General features: G+C 38.4%; 1 protein-coding gene across 1 annotated transcript in view; it reads right to left on the reverse strand.

The window, feature by feature from the left end:
- Positions 1–19,233, reverse strand: part of Mcub (mitochondrial calcium uniporter dominant negative subunit beta) — a 110,996-nt gene that overhangs the window by 19,235 nt on the left and 72,528 nt on the right. The window contains exons 2-3 of the mRNA XM_076864774.1: positions 3,075–3,150; positions 2,256–2,426 (exon numbers count right to left, since the gene is read on the reverse strand). Of these exons, the coding sequence (XP_076720889.1) occupies positions 2,256–2,426; positions 3,075–3,150 (247 nt within the window). The remainder of the gene's footprint in view (positions 1–2,255; positions 2,427–3,074; positions 3,151–19,233) is intronic.

Below are 19,233 nucleotides of genomic sequence, written 5' to 3' on the forward strand. Positions count from 1 at the left end.
TGACAAGAAAGGTTTTCAAGAAGCTAATGACAGGATTGAATTTTTCATGTATTCTTGGGCACTATCCACTTAAATCTCCAATAATGTGTTTTCTCTAGATCCAAAGAGCCCCCTTTTCCTCAATCTCTTAGAGAAAAGTCTTTAAAAATTTCTGTTTTCAAAGGTATTCAAATTAATTTCTGGAACAAATCAGGGTAAACATGGTTCATTATTTTTACCTCTCATTTCATTCATTTAACAAATACTTATCAAGTACCTATCACCAGGTAAGCTGCTCAGAGCCAACCCCATCTGAATTTTAGGTGTATATCTGCCTGTCCCTGGAAGCTCAGGAAGGCAAGCCTACCCTGCAGGGAAAACACGGGGACACCCAGGGCTGGGGCTGGGTGGTTGGGGGAGTGGGTCTGTCAATATAGGAATGAAGTTCTGAGAAGTTCACTGTGGCCACAAGGCTAAAAAACTTACTTTCTGATCCATGTTCTAGCAGGCAGAAAGCTCCCCATCCACTTAAATCTAAAATCCTTACAACAACTGACAAGCCTTTCCCAACCCTTCTCCTTCCACCCAGCTCCCTCCTTAGAGCCATGGAGGAGTCTGCTCCTACCTCAAGGTCTCCCCTTCAGAACTCTCCACTCATCTGCAAGGGTCCTCATCTGCCAGTCTTCACTCAGATGTGACCTTGTGAGAGCCCCACCCTCCTGCATTCCCACCCCTTACTTTTCTCTCTCCATTACAATTATTTAGTATAATATATAATTTATTGATTTATGTTATTTCTTTCTTCTCAAATGCAAGCTCCAAAGGGCAGGAGTTTTTAATTCTCTTGTTTTCTATCTCTAACATCCAGAACAGTGCCTGGCCAACAAATATTTGTTAAATGAATAAATTCTTTAATCTCTATTTTTTTTAACTTCTGTATCTATCCTTTAATTGGTTCTAAACTTAGATAAGAAAAATGTTCATTTTCTTTTAAAAACTGCAACAGTAATCTAATTTTTAAATAAGTTTACACTAAGCATTTAATATTATAATAAAACAGCTGCAAGCTAGGAGCAGTGGTTGCATGCCTATTATCCCAGTTGCTCATGAGGCTGAGGCAGGAGGGTATTGAGTTCAAAGCCAGCCTCAGCAAAAGCAAGGCTCTAAGCAACTCAGTGAGACCCTGTCTCTAAACAAAACACAAAATAGGGCTGGGGATGTGTCTTAGAGTGCCCCTGAATTCAAGCTCTGGTAAGCCACCCCAAAATAAGTAAATAAAATAAAATAGCTGCAGATTAATTAACTCATCTATATCTATACCTCTCAAAGTTGGACAGGGCAAATTATTCTTTATTTTAGGCAGCTGGTCTAAGACCATTTCACACCATGAGAACATAACAGCCATAGCCGAAATTTAAAAAGTCTAAATAACAAATCACTTCTCCTAGTATTAGAATATATATGAATAGTTTTTTCCTCAGAATGAATTTTATCAAAAAAACATACTACGGGGCTGTGGCTGTGGCTCAGTGGTAGAGTACTCACTTCAAATATGTGAAGTACCGGGTTAGATCCTCAGCACCACATAAAGATAAATAAATAAAATAAAAGTATTCTTTCCATCTACAACAACAACAACAAATGAGGCTAAACTGGGATGTGGTAGTGCATACCTGTAATCCCAGCAACCTGGAGGCTGAGATATGAGGATCACAAGCAGGTGAATCACAAGTTCAAGGCTAGCTAACAACTTAGGGAGACCTTGTTTCAAAAAAAAGGCGGGGGGCTAAGGATGTAGGGAACTATTAAAGCATCTCTGGGTTCAATCTCAGTTCCTGAAAACAATAAAACCCCCAAACAAAACAAATACTAGGCTAAAATTGTTTTATAACAAAGATAAATATGCTATTTGTGTATTTTTTATTCACTAGCTATTTTAATCACTAAAGCTACATTTCATCCTAATTGTTCAAATTTTACTGAAAATTTGAAATTTAAAATACTAGAATTTTTTCAAGAGAAAAAAATTTCAGATTAAGTTTATGAAGTAACTAAATTTACATGAAACTTATTCCATGATTTTTTTTACATTCACTGAAGTTACATTTTAAAATAGTAAGGATATGTAACAATAAAGGACTCAGTAAACGCTAACCACCTATCATATAATGAATTAAAGAATGGAATTCTGTCTAGAAAAGTAAAGAACCAAAACAAAGCCTCAGAAGAATAGAGAGAAGCCTTTGGACAAAGCTGCAAAACAAACATGTATCTACCTGCTGTGAAGACAGCTGCAGTTTTGACACCTTTGTCTTCATTTTGTATGTCCTGAAGGAACGAACCAACTGTTGACAACATCGGCCTGACTACAAATTGACAGCGCTCTCTTCTGGACGGCAAAGTCAGTGTTATCAAGGGAAGACCGTGTCTATAATGAACTGTAATTTCTGTTGAGGAAAAAAAAAGATAGAAATAGAGGAATTGATGAAATAGACTTAAAAAGAACTTTAAAATACAAGAATTCTAAAGAGAATCCTTAAATATATAATTTGTAAGTCTCTGAATTTGGGCTGGGGATGGTGCTGAGTGGTAAGGCACTTGCTTAGCAAGTGTGAGACCCTGAGTTCCATCCCCAGTTAGGGGGTGGGTGGGTGTGGGTGTTGGGTAGAGTGGGAGAGATAAAAAATGAAAGGAAGATGGAAGAAAGTCTCTGAATTCCCATAAAATTGTGCCTTGCTGGGATAGCACCTTCAATGTCCTACAGTCTACACAGGCCCCACCATTCTGTAACACTTCGCAGTATCTTGTACCACACTGGACTGTAATGATCTGCTTAGTGTCTTCACATTACACAGGCAGAGTTAAGTTTTCAAGAGCAGAAACTTTCCCACTCATCTGTAACTCCTGATTGCTGGGGTGTCAGTCTGCCAAAAGACATCACTGGAGACATTATGGGAACAGAAAAGAGAAAAACTGAACCTAGTGGTAGTGGGACAGGTGCAGGAAAAGTCCATTTTGCTCAAACCTCTCCACTCCCACTTTATTTAAAGGAATGGAAATCAGTTAATAAATCAGAGAATGAGAGGAAAGCTTACCATCAGGTGGCTCTGCTGTGCTATAAAGGCACCATGGGTAGGAGTTCAGATTTTCATGCAGCTTCACACACAAAACCTGTAAGAAAGATTATTTTCTTTTTTGAAAAGTTGGAAAGCTGAAATAAGTGTCTTTACTAGGAAATTATTTTAATCTTATATGATAAGCACAACAAAGAATTCAATTTCGTAAATATGCCCAGGTAAAACTATTGAGAAAGCTGGGTATGGTGCACATGCCTGTAATTCCAAAGGCTCAGGAGGCTTGAGGCAGGATCACAAGTTCAAAACCAGCCTAACAACTAAGTGAGGTCCTAAGCAACTTAAAAAGGCAGTGTCTCATAATAAAAAATTAAAAAGCTGGGGCAGAGCTCAATGATAAAGCACTCTGGGTTCAATTCCTGGTACCAAAACAACAACAACAACAACAAAAACAAAAAACCTTAGAACCAAGCTCACTGCTATGGTTTAGGCAAGTACTCCCCAGAGGCCCGCGCATCCACCTAGTACCACCAGGGGGCAGTGGGACTTTAAGAGGTGAGCCCTAGTGAGAGAGGTCTTAGGCCATCAGAGGTACACCCAGGAAGGAAGGGCATTGTGGGGTCTGTCTCTTCCTCTTTCAAATCCTGGCCATAAGGTGAGCAGCTGGCTCCCCCAGACTCCTGCCATAATGTACTGTGCTCCCACAGACCCAAAAGCAACAGGTCCAACCTACAATAGACCGAAACCTCCAAACTATGAACCAAAATAAACATTTCTCCTGATAAATTTCCTTATTTTGTTACAGTAACAGAAAGCTACACTCACTAAATCTTTCTGGCATTTGTAATGCTTGCTAGTGTGTATGCTGTAGTAGGAATGCATCACAAAGGGTTCTCAAACTGGGGTGTGAGCAACCCTAAAAAATCCTAGAATTCCTAGCAATTCTTAGAAATTTGGAGTTTCCTTTTAGGTGATAATCTACAAATAAGTACAACCATATGCATTCCAGCTACCTAATTCTCAAAGTATAGTTCCATACCAGAAGCATCAGCATGCCCTTGGAACTGATTAGAAATGCATAAGAATCTTGGGACTCAATCCAGATTTAGGGAATTAGAATCTGCATTTCAACAAGATCCCTAGGCTATTCCCATGCATTTCAGGGTATGATAAATATTGCTCTAGCTTTGCTTGTCCAATACTGTATCTACAAGTCATCACATCTAGCCACATTAAATTACACTTTACATTAAAAAAAATTCAGTTCCTGGGTGACCTCTGCCACATTTCAAATGCTCAATAGCTTCATTTGCCTCCTGGCTCCCCAGTAAGCAGAGAAACAGAGCATTTCCTTCATCATAGAAAGATCTACTGGACAGCATTGATGAATCTACATCTGAATGGCCACCCTTACTATGGCACCTATATTTAGGGTTTGCACTGGTTTTTGTGTTTACAACTGTACTGGTGTTCAATGAAGGCCAACTGACATCATGGTGCACTATGTGAACAAAGACACTGTGGCAGTAGGAAGAGCACTGAAGAATTGATTCATAGGCATTTGGAACTCAAAAGAATTTAGGCCAGAGGAATTAGTGTAGTTACAACCTGGTGGCTATTTCATATCAATTCATTTTTAAAAAATGCATTGCCTTCTAATAGTTTATAAGCAGTAAACTTGTAAGAATTATGTAATAAATAATTATTTTATTAATTATATTTCTCAAATTTTCAGGATTTGAGAGTTCATTATTAAGATAATAAACCAATGGTCAGGGTATGTTATTGTTTTGATATAAGGTGTCCCCTAAAAGCTCATGTGTGAGACAATGCAAGAAGGTTTAGAGGAGAAATAATTGGGTTATGACAGCCTTAACCTACTCAGTACATTAACCTACTGATATGGATTAACTGGGTGGTAACTGTACTCAGGCAGGTTTGGCTGGAGGAGGCTGGTCATTGGGGATGTGCCTCTGGGGTGTATTTTTTGACTCAGGAGAGTAGAATACCCTATTTCCTGGTGGCCATGCCTAAGCTGCTTTCTTCTTCCACCACAATGTTCTGCCTCACCTTGGGCCCAGAGCAATAGAGCTGGCCATCTATGGACTGAGACCTCTGAAACCATGATTGTAAAATAACCTTTTTCTCCTCTAAAACTGTTTTTTCAAGTCTTTTGATCACAGCAGAAAAAAAATTTGACTAAAAACAGGGTATATACACTATTAACAAAAACAAAAAAGATAATGATACTGACTCAAATGATGTTTCATTATGTTCAAAATCAAGAGTCTGATTAGTACATCAAACAAAACATTCAAATACATATTTCTAGTATTAAACACATCATAGGCAATTAGTTGCAGCAAAACATCATCTGTCACATTAATTTAAGACTGTTCATTTGAATTTTATTTCTAAAATTATAACTCACTACCAAGATGAGAAAGAAAAAAGCTGATTACTTCTTAAAATAGATGCAGCTCCCAATAAATAAACATACATAAGAAGTCTCCAAGTTTGGATTATGAATATTGTGATAATCTTACTTTTAGTGAAACCACATAAAACAGAGAAATGTAGCTATTGAAACATATCAGATTTAATTACTGAGATTAAAAAAGTTTAATTATATAAATGATTATGCATGTATAAAAGTCAAATACAGAAACATTGGGGGGTGGTATAAAATTAAAGCCCCTCCCTTTACTTCTCCACAATCCCACAGCTTTTTCCCCAGAGGTAGTCACTTTTAGTTAGTGGTTTGTACATATCCTTTCAGACTTCTTTCTGTACATTACCACCTTTACATGTATTAAATCCTATGCTAGAGTCTGAATGATGCTAAAGACAGTGTGTATCATGTTCTTGGATGCTAATGATCTCTCTCTCCTAATCACAGTAGTACTCAGCTTTTACTGTGCTAGTGATGTTTCTTGGTTACTATTGAGGAAGTCATTTTAAAAGGCTCTACCTGACAACCAGAAAATGATGAAAGAAGGCAGAGTGGCCAGAAAAAATAGCAGGGCTTTCTCAAGCTTTTACAAGTCTTAAGAATCACATGGAGGTCTTGTTGAAGAAACAGATTCCTAGGACCCAATCTCAGGGATTTTTTTTTTCCTCTAATAGGTCTGATGTAGAGATGTGAATATCTGCAATTTTAAAAATAAGCTCCAAGGTTATACTGAAGTTTCAAGTGTAAGAACCACACTTTGAGTAGCTGGGCTGTGGTAGACCCTCCACACCCTTCAGGGCACTAAATTTCTGCGTGGATTAGAATTTTGAATTCCAGATTGCAGTGCCTGGTCAACAGCTGCTGCCTTCAAACGGTATCCAGATATCAGAGCCAAAGATGACTCAGCTTCTCTTTTATCATATATCTTTGCTAAATAAAATTCTAATCATTTCACAGTGGAACTTAAAACCCCTTAGCCTTCTTTCTACTTACATAAAGTAGAAAGAACTGTGATGTTAGAATTGACATGGCAGGTTCTAAACTCAATTCAGTCACTAAACTTATGGGAGGTCACAGATAAGTCATTTGACCTCTTTGTGATTCTGTTTTCTCAAGGCTTGAATGGGTGTTTCAGTCTATGTAGCCTACTATTTTATCATAGCATGTCATAAACTGGGTGGCTCACGTGAAACAAAAATTTATTTCTCACTGTCCTGGAGAATGGGAAGGCAAAGATCAAGATCAAGGTACTGGCAGATTCAGTGTCTGGTAAGGGCCTCTTTTCAGTTCACAGATGGTGCCTTCTGTGTCCTCCCATGGTGGAAGGCACTTGGAAACTCTCTGGGGTTCTTTTATAAGGGCCCTAATCTCATTCACAAGGGCTATGACTTCATGACCCAATCAACTCCCAAAAGTCTCAACTCCTAAGGCCACCAGTTTCACATATGAATTTTGGGGAATCAAAGATTCAGATAGCAATGGAAATAATAGTGTCTGTCTTGATGAAGATAAAATGAAACAAAGTACTAAGTATCAAGTATCAAGTACAGTTTATGAGTCCAGCAGGTACATCATGGGTCAATTACCTCCAAACCTTTGTCTGTGTCCTCAAAGGCACTTAGTGCAGGAACCTGGGCCCCAGCCAAATGAACTACTTATCCATTGACTTGTTAAAGTGACTCTCTGTCTAATCCTGCCTAACAAAATCCTGTCTTTCTTTCAAAATACAACTTTAATGTCATTTCTTCCTTCTGTATTTGATGATGGTCCTTGTAAAGAACATAGGTTTTGCAGTCAGAACCATGCTGGAATCCCGACTTCAAGATACCCCAGTGGCAGTGATCCTTGATAGGCAGAGGTGGGCTCAGGAAGATATGGGTTGTAAGAAAAAGAAGAGAATAGGTTTGGCAATGCAAAAGTGAGCCAGGGCTATCATTAGAAGAAGGTGGAAAGGAAAATATTAATGTGGAAAAAAATCTCTTTGAGCTTCACTGTAAAGGAAGACAGGTGTGAGAATTTTCAGTACCAAGTCATTTATGTCAACTCCAAACAAAATGGAGCCAGAGGCCAGGAAGGGTCGCCACACACATATGCCTATGATGAAAACTGTGTAAGGAACTCCTTGAAACTGCAGAATCCCACATGAGCTACTTTGACAAGGACACTTGCCTGACAATGGCCGTCTCTATCAATGAGCTGACCCTGATTCTTGCAACAAGCCCCTGCAACTAAAGGTCTTTGTTTCAAAATGGCCTGTGCATATTTCTCCTTTTTGTCTTTAAGAGTGCCCTTTTTGCCCCAACTCCTTTGGTCTGCCACAGCATGTGTATCCTGGATTGCCATGCCTTGCGATCCCAAATACTCTTTGCTTTGGAGAGTCAGTTGGTCTGTCATTCATTTTAGGCTGACAGAGGCATTAGTAGAGAGATGTATAATGGTCACATGTTGGGGCCAATGAATAAGATTTTGATTGGATTCTAGATCTATATCATATTCTTAAAATTTATTTATTTATGTATTTTGGGGAATGAATAAATAAATAAATAAATTTTATACTGGGGAATTGAACTCAAGGGCACTTTACCAACTATCTCCCCAGCCCTTTCTACGTTTTATTTTGAGATAGGGTCTCACTAAGTTGCCAAGGCTGGTCTCAAACTTGTTGTCCTTCTGCCTCAGCCTCCTGAGTCACCAGGAGTACAGGCATGCACCACCATGCTCTGCTCTACATTGTATTTTATATCAGACGTCTTCATTATTAATTAAAGATGCGATTTCCACTCAAGATGGTGGGTAGGTACACACATAAGAGCCTCCTCTTCTCCATGCTCTGAAAAGACATTAATGTGACCTCAAGGCCAAAAGCAAAAGAGAAGCACAATGGAAAGCAAAGGTTCAGTTGGGTTCTGGTTTCTACAGAAAAATATGTTTCAATGGAAAATTCTGCATTGTCCACAGCACAGCTTTCCAGGTTTTCAAATCCCACCCTTCTTTATTAGTTTGGAGCCATTTTGCAACTATTTGTAAACTACAGGTAACTGATAAGTTCGTAAATCCTAGACAGTCTGGTAGTGATGTAATTGACTTTCCTTCTGTGGAAACACCAATTTTATCTCTATTTGCAGTTCTCTTAACATTCCTATCTCCATATGAATTTCTATTGTTTTTAATTTTTCCTTTTAACCAGACAGATTATCTATCTGGTTTCTTCATATCATAATTGTAGAATAAATTCTTTAATCCATGTTCATTTTTATATTACTGGCATAATAAGAAATAAATATCTGATGCCTGAAATCCCAGTTACTCAGGAGTATGAGGCAGGAGGATTCCAAGTTCAAGGCCAGCGTGGGCAACTTCATGAGACCCTGTCTCGAAATAAAAAATAAAAAGGGCTGTGAAGTTCAGTGGTAGTAGTGCCCCTAGTGCATTCCTCAGTACCAGAGATAAAATAAATTTACCTTGTCCTCAGTTCCTGGCAAAGAGTCTGTAAGATGCTTGTAATTTCCTCGGTGCTTGGAGCCTCTTGTGTTCTAATAAGGCAACTCTCACTGGGATCCTAGATAGCTTTCAGGATGGGGGCTGATTGCCAGAAAAACCAAGCCTTGATTAGAAACCTCAAACTTTCAGTTCCACTCCCCCAACTTTTAAAAGGGAAAGAGGTTGGAAATTGAGTCAATATATCTCTAATACCTTTGTGACAAAACCCACATAAAAGCCCCTTAGATATCAAGGGTGAGAGGACTTCTGGGTTGAACACTCCATGTGCTAGGGAGTGGGTACCTTGCCTCACAGCACAGAGACTCCTGGGCTCGGGCCCTTCTGGACTTCATCTTAACTACCTCTTCATCTGGCTGTTCATTTGTAATTCTTCATAATATCCTTTATGACAAACCAAAAAATGTATGAGAAGTATTTTTCTGTGTCCTGTGAACTGCTGTAGCAAATGATTGAGCCTAAGAAGAGACACATGGTTCACAGCCATGGTTCTGGAGTATAAGAGACCCAGGACTTGGGATTGGCTTCTGAAATGGGGACAGCTTTGTGGCACTGAGTCTTCATCTGTGGGATCTGATGCCAGTGCCAGGACTGAATTGTAGGATCCCCAGCCACAGGCTGGGGAGCTGGGGAATTGGTTGTTGGTGTGATGGAAAACCCCACACACATCAGAAATGTTCTACAGATAGAAACAGATCATAGTCACCCCTATGGGGATTGTGATATTTCCAAAAATTATCTTTTAATCTCACAGAATAGGAGTAATAGTTTGACTCTTTGGAGACAGCAGAAACCAAAAGTGGTCCACGATGAAACCAAGCCAAACTTTCCAGCAATTCTATGGCTTGATCTGTGACATCTCCAGTCACATCGATGCAAGATCCCAGGACAGGGACCACAGGCTGTCGATCTAAGAAGTTTTTCTGCCCTCAGACCATATGGGTCCAGCTGAAGCAACATAAAATTATTGGCCAGGAACGGACAAATAGAGAATGAAAGACCAACTTACTAAAAGTCTGCAGTCCAGAATTTTAAAATATGTAATTAAATGCTAAGAAAAAACAACATATTATTTTTAAGGCCAATTCACTTTAACTAAAACAAAAATAAGAGTTATACAAAACTGGCTTTAACAAATTATATATAGGGCTTTCACAAAGATAAAAGGGAGAATTGGTTTTAAAAATGAGTGACTCTGATCAACTAAGCAGGATTTCTAGAAATGAAAAATATAAAAAAACCTGCATAAGTACTAGATAAATTCTAGACAGGATTAAGTAAGCAGAAAAGAAAACTAATATTTCAAACTAATATTTCAAAACTAATATTTCACCAGGGACAGAGAGCACAGAAGTTTGTAGCAGGAAGTTTGAGAATACAAAAAGCAACAAATTCTTTTACATTGATGGGGAAAATATAAAACGGTACAAGCATTCTGGAAAAGGTTTGGCACTTTCTCATAAATTAAACATACAGTTAGATGTGACCTAGCAGTTCTACTCCTGGGTGTTGACCCCTGAGAAATCAGCAAAAATGCTACTTCATTTCCTGCCACTAGAGTGCATGCTTCCCGGGCGCAGTCTGGGAAGCTGGAACCAAGTCGGTTAAAGAAGGAGCTCAGTAACTATACATTGAAGGAAGTAGCAAATCTTCCCTAGGAGATGCTAAGGAAAATTACTTAAGGCTGAAGGAGATGAAAGAACTTTTAGATATGCAAGATCATAGCTTCTTTCCCACAGATCTTTAGCTAATAAACTTTGTGGTTAGAAGGAAACTAAACCCAGATGTTAGCAGAATGCAAGATGACACTGTTAGGGGCCAAAGTGTGCCCTCTCCTAATTCATACAAATTTCTAAACCCCTAGTACCCGATAATATAACTGTATTTTAAGGAGGTTATTAAGTGAAGGGCAATGGTAAGGTCCCTAATGAAACATGAATGTGTTGCTCATAAGGGGTTTTGGACACAGACATGTGTATCCAAAGAGGAAGGACCATGTGCTGACAAAGGGAGAAGGCAGCCATCGATAAGCCACAAAGAGGTTCTGTGACACCTGGATCCTTGACTTCTAGTGTCTAGAACTATAAGAAAATTAATTTCTCTTGTTAAGCCACCTGGTCTGTGGTATTTTGCTAAGGCACATACAAAGTTGTAAAATATGTTGGTAAACTATATACTGTAAGAAATTTTAAATAAAATTTCTGTGTTAAAATGAAGAGTTGGGATGTAGCACAGTGGGAAGATGCTTGCCTAGCATATGTTAAGGCCTAGGTTTGATCCCCAGCATCACATTAAAAAAAAGAGGAGAGAATTAAATAAGATTTGGTATGTTATATCCAGTGGATCCCCAGAACATGTGAAGGTTCTTGCCATGTTTAGGAGAAGGGCAAAGATAATGAAAACTTGAGACTATGAAAAAAAAATTATAATTAAGTTCGTGTGTATGTTAGTATAGTATAGTATATGTATAGTTTCTAGTAGGATAGAGAAAATTAGAAGAACAAATATTTTCAAGGAAAGAAGAAAAAAAGGAGAAAAACATATGCAGCAAAAATCATTTTGGAAAACAGAGAAAATATGTATCCACAATTCCACCAGTCCCTGACTTTTTATGCCAACTTTCTACAGATGGCTAGGCTCACAGAGTCATATGGTCAAAGGAGAGCTGATCATTACATTTGGTAAGTATCTATTCACCTTGTTAAAAACTTTTCATAAAATAATAGCTCTTTCAACTCTTATTCTATGCACGTAACAGCAGTTACTGTTTACCTGTTGGACATTTCCATTACTACTCCTAACTTCACTATTTTCCTCATCAGAAAGGAATACATGCTCATTTGAGAGCATTTGTGAAAAAGACAACAAAAATGATTGACACCATCATCTAGAATTATTCATTAGCACTGATGGATATCTTCCAGTTTATTTTCTATTCATTTTATTAATTTTTTTTTTACCATTACAACAAAATTCTAACATCTTTGCATATAAATGCTTGTTTACATTTTTATCATTTTAGGTTAGATCATAGAATGATTAATAGGTCTAGAACCCTAATAATGTATCAAACTTTTTGGAGGCCAAGTGTGGTGGAGCATGCCTATAATCCTAGCAGCTCAGGAGGCTGAGGCAGGCGAACTGAAAGTTCAAAGCCAGCCTCAGCAACTTAGCAACACCCAGTCTCAAAAAATAAGGGGGGATGGGGTGGAGATGTGGCCCAGTGGTTACATGCCCCTAGGTTCAATCACTGCTACCAAAACAAAATAACTACACTTATTTTGGGAATATTTCCTTTATTTTCATGTTGTTTTTCTCAATCCTATGCCAGGTTAGTAGTAGTCTGAATTCAAACAAACAAATCTTCATAAAGTTAAAAGTCCAAAATCAAACAGTAACACACACTTGAGCATCTTTGGAGATACAAGCCTCCCTCTTGGTGCCGCCTGCCCAGACAGACCCACCAGCTGTTTCACTGGACAGTTGAAGATTCTCAACAAACACCTCCTGAACCGACTTGCTTTTCCCTCCATAGACATGATCCTCCCTTATGTCTTTGCTTGATGAACTGGAACCACTGACTGCCACTGTTATAGTAGTCTATAGAGTTGAGGATCTGATAGTTGAGATAAATTTATGTCTATCTATCTATTCAATCAGATAAAACCTATCTTTCTGGTGGTATCTATCTAGAGATTGTGAGGCCAGAGAGAATGTATTCAAGAGATTTTATTTTTAAGCGCCTTATTTTTTAGAGCAGTTTTCAGTTCACAGAAAAACTAAGCAGAAAGTACTAAGAGTTTCTATATATCACACCCCTACACTGTCCTAGCTTCAAGTACCATCAACACTCTGAACCCAAGTGGCACATTTATTACACTCAACAAACCTACATTGGGACACCATTATCACTCCAAGTCCACCGTTTATGTTAAGGTTGACCCTTGGGGTACCCATGTGTCCTTGGTGTAGTACATTTTACAGGTTTGGACAAATGTATAATGGCATGTATCCATCACTATAATATCATACAGAATAGTTTCACTGCCCTAAAAATCCTCTGTGTTCTGCCTGTTCATTCCTGCCTCTCCTGTAACCCCTGGCAACCAGTGATCTTTTTATCATTGCCATAGGTTTGCCTTTTCCAGAATGTCATATCGTTGGAATCATAAAGTGGGTAGCCTTTTCAGATTGGCATAACTTGGCAATGTACAATCGATGTTTCTTCCTTTCTTTTTTTAAAATTTTATTTGTTCTTTTTAGTTTTACATGACAGTATATTTTGACATTTTATACAAACATGAAGTATATCTTATTCTACTTAGGATCTTGTGATTGTATAGGATGTGGAGATTCGTATTCATATATATACACAGAAAAGTTATGTCAGCTTCATTCCACTGTTATTTCCTATCCCTATCCCTTCTCTCTTCCCTTTATTCCCCCTTGTCTAATCCAATGAACTTCTATTCTTCCTTCTCCTGTCCTTATTATGTGTTAGTATCCACATATCAGAGAGAATATTCGATCTGTGTTTTTGGGGATTGGTTATTTAGCTTTTAACATGATAGTCTTCAGATCCATCCATTCCCTGACAAATGTCAAAGTCATTCTTCTTCATGGCTGAGTAATATTCCACTGTGTATACACACCAAATTTTCTTTATCCATTCATCTATTGAAGGGCACCTAGGTTGCTTCCATAGCTTAGCTATTGTGAATTGAGCTGTTATAAACATTGATGTGGCTGTGTCATTGTAGTATGCTGATTTTAACACCCTTGGATATATTCCAAGTCAAATGGTGATTCAATTCCTAGTTTTTTTTTTCCAATTCCTAGTTTTTTGAGTAATCTCCATACTGCTTTCCATAGTGGCTGTACCAATTTGCAGTTCCAGCAGCAATTTATGAGTGTACTTTTTTCCTTACATCCTCACCAACATTTGTTGTTGCTTATATTCTTGATAATTGCCATTCTGACTGGAGTGAGATGAAATCTCAAGTGTAGTTTTTAATTTGCATTTCTCCAATTGATAGAGATGGTGAACATTTTTTCATATATTTGTTGACCATTCATATTTATTCTGTGAGATGCCTGTTCAGTTCCTTTGCTCATTTATTGACTGGGTTATTTGTTTTTTTGGTGTTAAGTTTTTTGAGTTCTTTCTATATCCTGGTGATTAATACTCTGAGGTGTACGTGGTAAAGATTTTCTCCCATTCTGTAGGCTCTCTCTTCATGCTCTTGGTTCCTTTGTTGTGAAGAAGCTTTTTAGTTTGAGACCATCCTATTATTGATTCTTGATTTTACTTCTTATGCTTCATGTTGGCTTAGGAATTGACTTCCTCAACAAGACTCCTCCAATTCTTTTCATTATTTGATAGCTCATTTCTTTGTAATGCTCAATAACATTCCATTGTCTGAACATACCACAATTTATTTAGCCATTCACTTACTAAAGGTATTTTGGTGGCTTCCAAGATGGCAATGGTGCATAAAGCTGCGTCCACATGCATCTTATCTCCTGTATCTTCACTGCTGGAGTACAGGAACACTGGGAGATTAATCTGATGTCTCACAGTATAAGTGGTCACAGTCAGGTACTATAGTGAGGAGCCCACACCCTTTTAACTATTCCATTGTATTGCCACCCCACAGTAAAGAGATGCAGATCTATACCTGGCCAGGTTATCTACTGTGCACCTACCCCAGTGGAGCAGTGGGATCTATAAGTCCAGGATCCTAGGTCAATAGAAATAGTAGCTTTAAAACCAGCTTCCACTCTTTCTGGAGAAAGAAAATGGTATGAAAGATGTATATAAAGAAAGGAAAAGCACTGGTGAGGCAATAAGTAAAGGCAAAATAATAAAATAAAATAAAACCAGTTAAAAACCACGTAAAAGGTAGCTTCCAGGCACAAGTGATGTGGCCCAGAGGACAAAGTACTAACTACATTTATTACAAACAGTTCTTTTTCTTTTTTTTTAACATTTATTTTTTAGTTGTGGGTACACACAATACCTTTATTTTATTTTATGAGGATCCGACCCAGTGCCTCACACATGCTAGGCAAGCGCTCTACCTCTGAGCCACAACCCCAGCCCCTACAAACAATTCTTAAGAAACCATACTGATGTAATATTGAAGCCAATTTATTAATGGTTTACTCTAACATTTCAAAATGTATTCTGGAAGGCCACAGCAGGACACGAAAATCAGTTTGCATTCTTCTCCCTTTCTCTATAATCCTTCGTTCATTTTTTTTAAAGAGAGAGAGAGAATTTTAATATTTATTTTTTAGTTTTCGGCAGACACAACATCTTTGTATGTGGTGCTGAGGATCGAACCCGGGCCGCACACATGCCAGGCGAGCACGCTACCGCTTGAGCCACATCCCCAGCCCCTGAATCACTCTTCTTGTTCAGAATTGCTTTGGCTATTTTGGGTCTCTTATTCTTCTGAATGAATTTATGGACTGTTCATTTTTCTAGTTCTATGAAGAGTGTCATTGGTATTTTGATGGGGATTACATTGAATCTGTATATTGCTTTTAGTACTATGGCGAGCGCGCTACCCCTTGAGCCACATCCCCAGCCCTATAATCCTTCATTCTTTGTGCTCAGAAATATGTCCCTGTTGAAAAGAAGGAAGGGAGGGCAGATGACATATTTATACATGAATATAATTTTGGGGGTCCTGCCAAGGTCGGTCTGAAGGAATGACCAACTTAAATGCACAGGGCTTATCGGGAGGGCTATGACAGGGGCCTGGCTGAGACGAAGTGGGCTCGACCTCTGGGGTCATTATTGGTTACCAGCAGGGTGCTGCTGTCTGCATCCCTTGTTTCTGTTCGGCTTCAATCATGTCACGGATGAACTACTATTCTTGGGCTGCCAGACCGAAAAGAGAAATTTGTTTCCACTGTGATGATTCATATGGTACCTTAAAGAGATTAAAGTATTAGTTAAGATAACTGCTTAGTGTATGCTACAAAATGCAGATTTTGTCAGGCACATTGAAAATATAAATCTGCAGGCAAGTGAGAACGGTTTATCAAGAGAGAGCTGCTCTATAGCTGTTTGATTTGTTTTTCCCTTTCTTTTGAATAGTGGAGCAAAAAGAAATCATGAAAGCTTGGAGCTTGCTGTGCAGTTCTGCAAAAAATCATGATACACCACAGGGTAGAAAATTAATGAACCCAAGGCCAAGCTCCAAAGCAGAACAATTATCTACCAAGGAGTTGACAAAGCAGATGAGTCCAAAATCTCTGCTTGGTTTGCTTCCTATATCCCACTGAAGCACTAACAGTAAGTGGCACATAAAACAGGGTTCTAAATGATTCTTATTCATTTCATGTGTATATTTTACCAGTTTCTTTGTTCGGTATTTTTTCTGTATTCTCTTTCCTCTAGGTTACCATTTTGTTCACTATGGCTATGCAAAGTGGCTGTGGATGCCTTCAACAAGAACCTGTGTCACAGTCAACAGTTTTGTTCTTTTAACTGTTGAGTATCATTGATCTGTTTACATTTATTGTGATATCAGATAAACTTGGGTATCTACCTCCTTATTTTGTGCTTTATATCCTGATTTTTCTTTCTTCTTTTCTTTCTCCTTTCTTGGCTTCCAAAAATTTGTCTTTTTCACTTGCCTTTCTATAGGTTTGCATATTTTCCTATATCATTTTAGAACTTGCCTATTAAGTTCTGAGACATTCTTGCTTGGCTTTAGAATATAAAGTTAACTTCTCTATTCTGCTGTTGAACAATTAGGATTTTAGAATGTATCAGTCAAATTTAAGAAGAAATTCTTTCTTTTTTTTTTTTTTTTAGAACTTCCAAATTGTCATCATGACTACTGATTTACATAATGACTGTTTCTTAAATTCACTTGGAAGTTTTCTAACTCTTTTGCTCTCCGTTCTTCTGACATCTTGCTTTTAATGTGTTAAAAAAGAACACATTAGGGGCTAGGGTTGTGGCTCAGTTGGTAGAGTGCTTGTCTCACAAGTGTGAGGCCCTGGGTTCCATTCTTAGCACCTCATATAAACAAATAAATAAAATAAAGGTATTGTGTCTGTCTACAACTAAAAAATATATTTTAAAAAAACATTAAGATCTTTCAGTAAGGACACTTTAGTCTCCTAGTCTTTGTTTTGCTGTAACTGACAGTTTATCTGGATAAATAATTCCAGGCTGTTATCTTCCCTCAGACCTTCGAAGATATTCCTTTGCTTTTGGCTTCTAGTAATTCATCTTCTCTATCTCTACTTGGTTTCCATTTTTATCTGGATAAATAATTCCAGGCTGATTGCTATTTTCCCTCAGACCTTTGAAGACATTCCTTTGCTTCTGGCTTCTAGTAATTCATCTTCTCTATATCTACTTGGTTTCCCGTTGCAGGCAAGTGCTCTTTGCCTTTGGGAATTTTGAGAATGCTTACTTCTGGGTTCTGCAGTTTTATCACAATGTGGCAGGTACAGATCTAACTTAGGATTTATTGTACATCTTAAATCTAAGGCTTCATTCTAAGAAGGACACTCACAGCAGGGGCTGGGCAGCTGATGAGGGCATTCTGTACCCAAGTATGGTGTGGAGGGTGTCCACCAGAGCAGCCAGCCTGGGGTTGGAGCCTATGCATGCAGAGGGTGATCCACATAGTGGAAGGGCAATTAATGTAGGCTGGAAAAGCCTAAAGGAGATAAGGAGGGCATCTGCACGGGAGACAGGCTAGAAACGGGATGTTGGGAGTCAGAGAGGGTGAGAAAATAGGGGAAGAATGGTGGCAGAGATGAGGGATGGCCACATATAGGAAAACTGACTAAGCAGATAATGTTAAGAATAAAGGGAGCCTGATTTATCCTGTCAGAGAAGGGGGCTATGCTACGGAAAGAAAGAAAAAGAGAATGAACCTGTGGTACTGGCTTGGCACTGGCAGTACTGATAAGAATTCATGGCTTTTAATACATAAAAATACAAAGAAATTGTTATGGTTTGGATGGGAGGTGTCCCCCAAAAGCTCTTATGTGAGACAATGCAAGACAGCTTATAGAGGAGAAATGATTGAGTTATGACAGTCTTAACCCAAACAGTGAATTAATCCCCTGATCAGATTAACTGAGTGGTAACTGAAGGTGGGTAGGGTGTGGCTGGAGGAGGTGGGGCATGGGGCATAGCTTTTGGATACATATTTGTGTCTGGCAAGTGGAGATCTTTCTCTCTGCTTTCTGATCATCATGTGAACTGCTTCCCTCTACCACACTCTTCTGCTATGATGATCAGCCTCACCTCAGGCCCCAAAGAATGGAGCCAGCTTTCTATAGACTGAGACCTCTGAAACTATGAGCCCCCAAATAATCTTTTCCTCTACAGTTATTCTGGCTGGGTCTTTTAGTCATAGCACCAAAAAGCTTACTAAAACATAAAGAAATGAAAATTAAACTTTTAAAAGAAGCAAATGTTTAATGTATACATGTGTATAAAGGTTTTAAATTTTACATCTTTACAAACGTGTGAGTATTATATATACATGTGTATGCACATTCTTTCTGAGAGGGTCTTTGGGCAGTAATACATCTAGTAATAAGCACATCTATCATCCATATCTTTACACATTTTTTTTTTGGATGCTGGGGATTGAACCCAGTGGTGCTCTACCACTGAGCCACATCCTCTCCCTTTTTATTTTTTAATTTTGAAAAAGGGTCTCACTAAGTTGATGAAGCCAGCATCAAACTTACAGTTCTGCATCAGCCTCCCGAGTTGCTGAGATGAACAGGTGTGCGCCACTCTGCCCTGCTCCCCAGTACATTCTCATTCAAGAGGAACCAGAACTCCTTGGAGAAATGTTAATTCTGGGGCTAAAAGGATGATTTTAGCCTGGAGCATCTTGCTATGTTAGAAAGCAAGGCAGCATTGAGTGAATGATGGGTGACACATCATGAGGATTCAGAAGTCACCTTGAAGGGGGTCTCAATGATGAAATCTGAAATAATTTATAGGATTCAAGTAAATAAATTATATATAATCCAGTGAAGAAAACAGAAAATCATAAATCTATTTTAATGTAACTGAGAGAATAAATTTAAGGTATTTATATAGTTTTAAAATGCCTTCCACAAAAGCACTAATCCCAAAGAAAAGGCAGTAACTTCAGAGGGAAGCTTGGTAGACACCACCTTAACAAGTAATTAAATTAATATCACCAGCAATGGAGCTAACTGAAATAATGC

Source organism: Callospermophilus lateralis, chromosome 8, assembly GCF_048772815.1.
Source record: "Callospermophilus lateralis isolate mCalLat2 chromosome 8, mCalLat2.hap1, whole genome shotgun sequence".
Taxonomy (NCBI): domain Eukaryota; kingdom Metazoa; phylum Chordata; class Mammalia; order Rodentia; family Sciuridae; genus Callospermophilus; species Callospermophilus lateralis.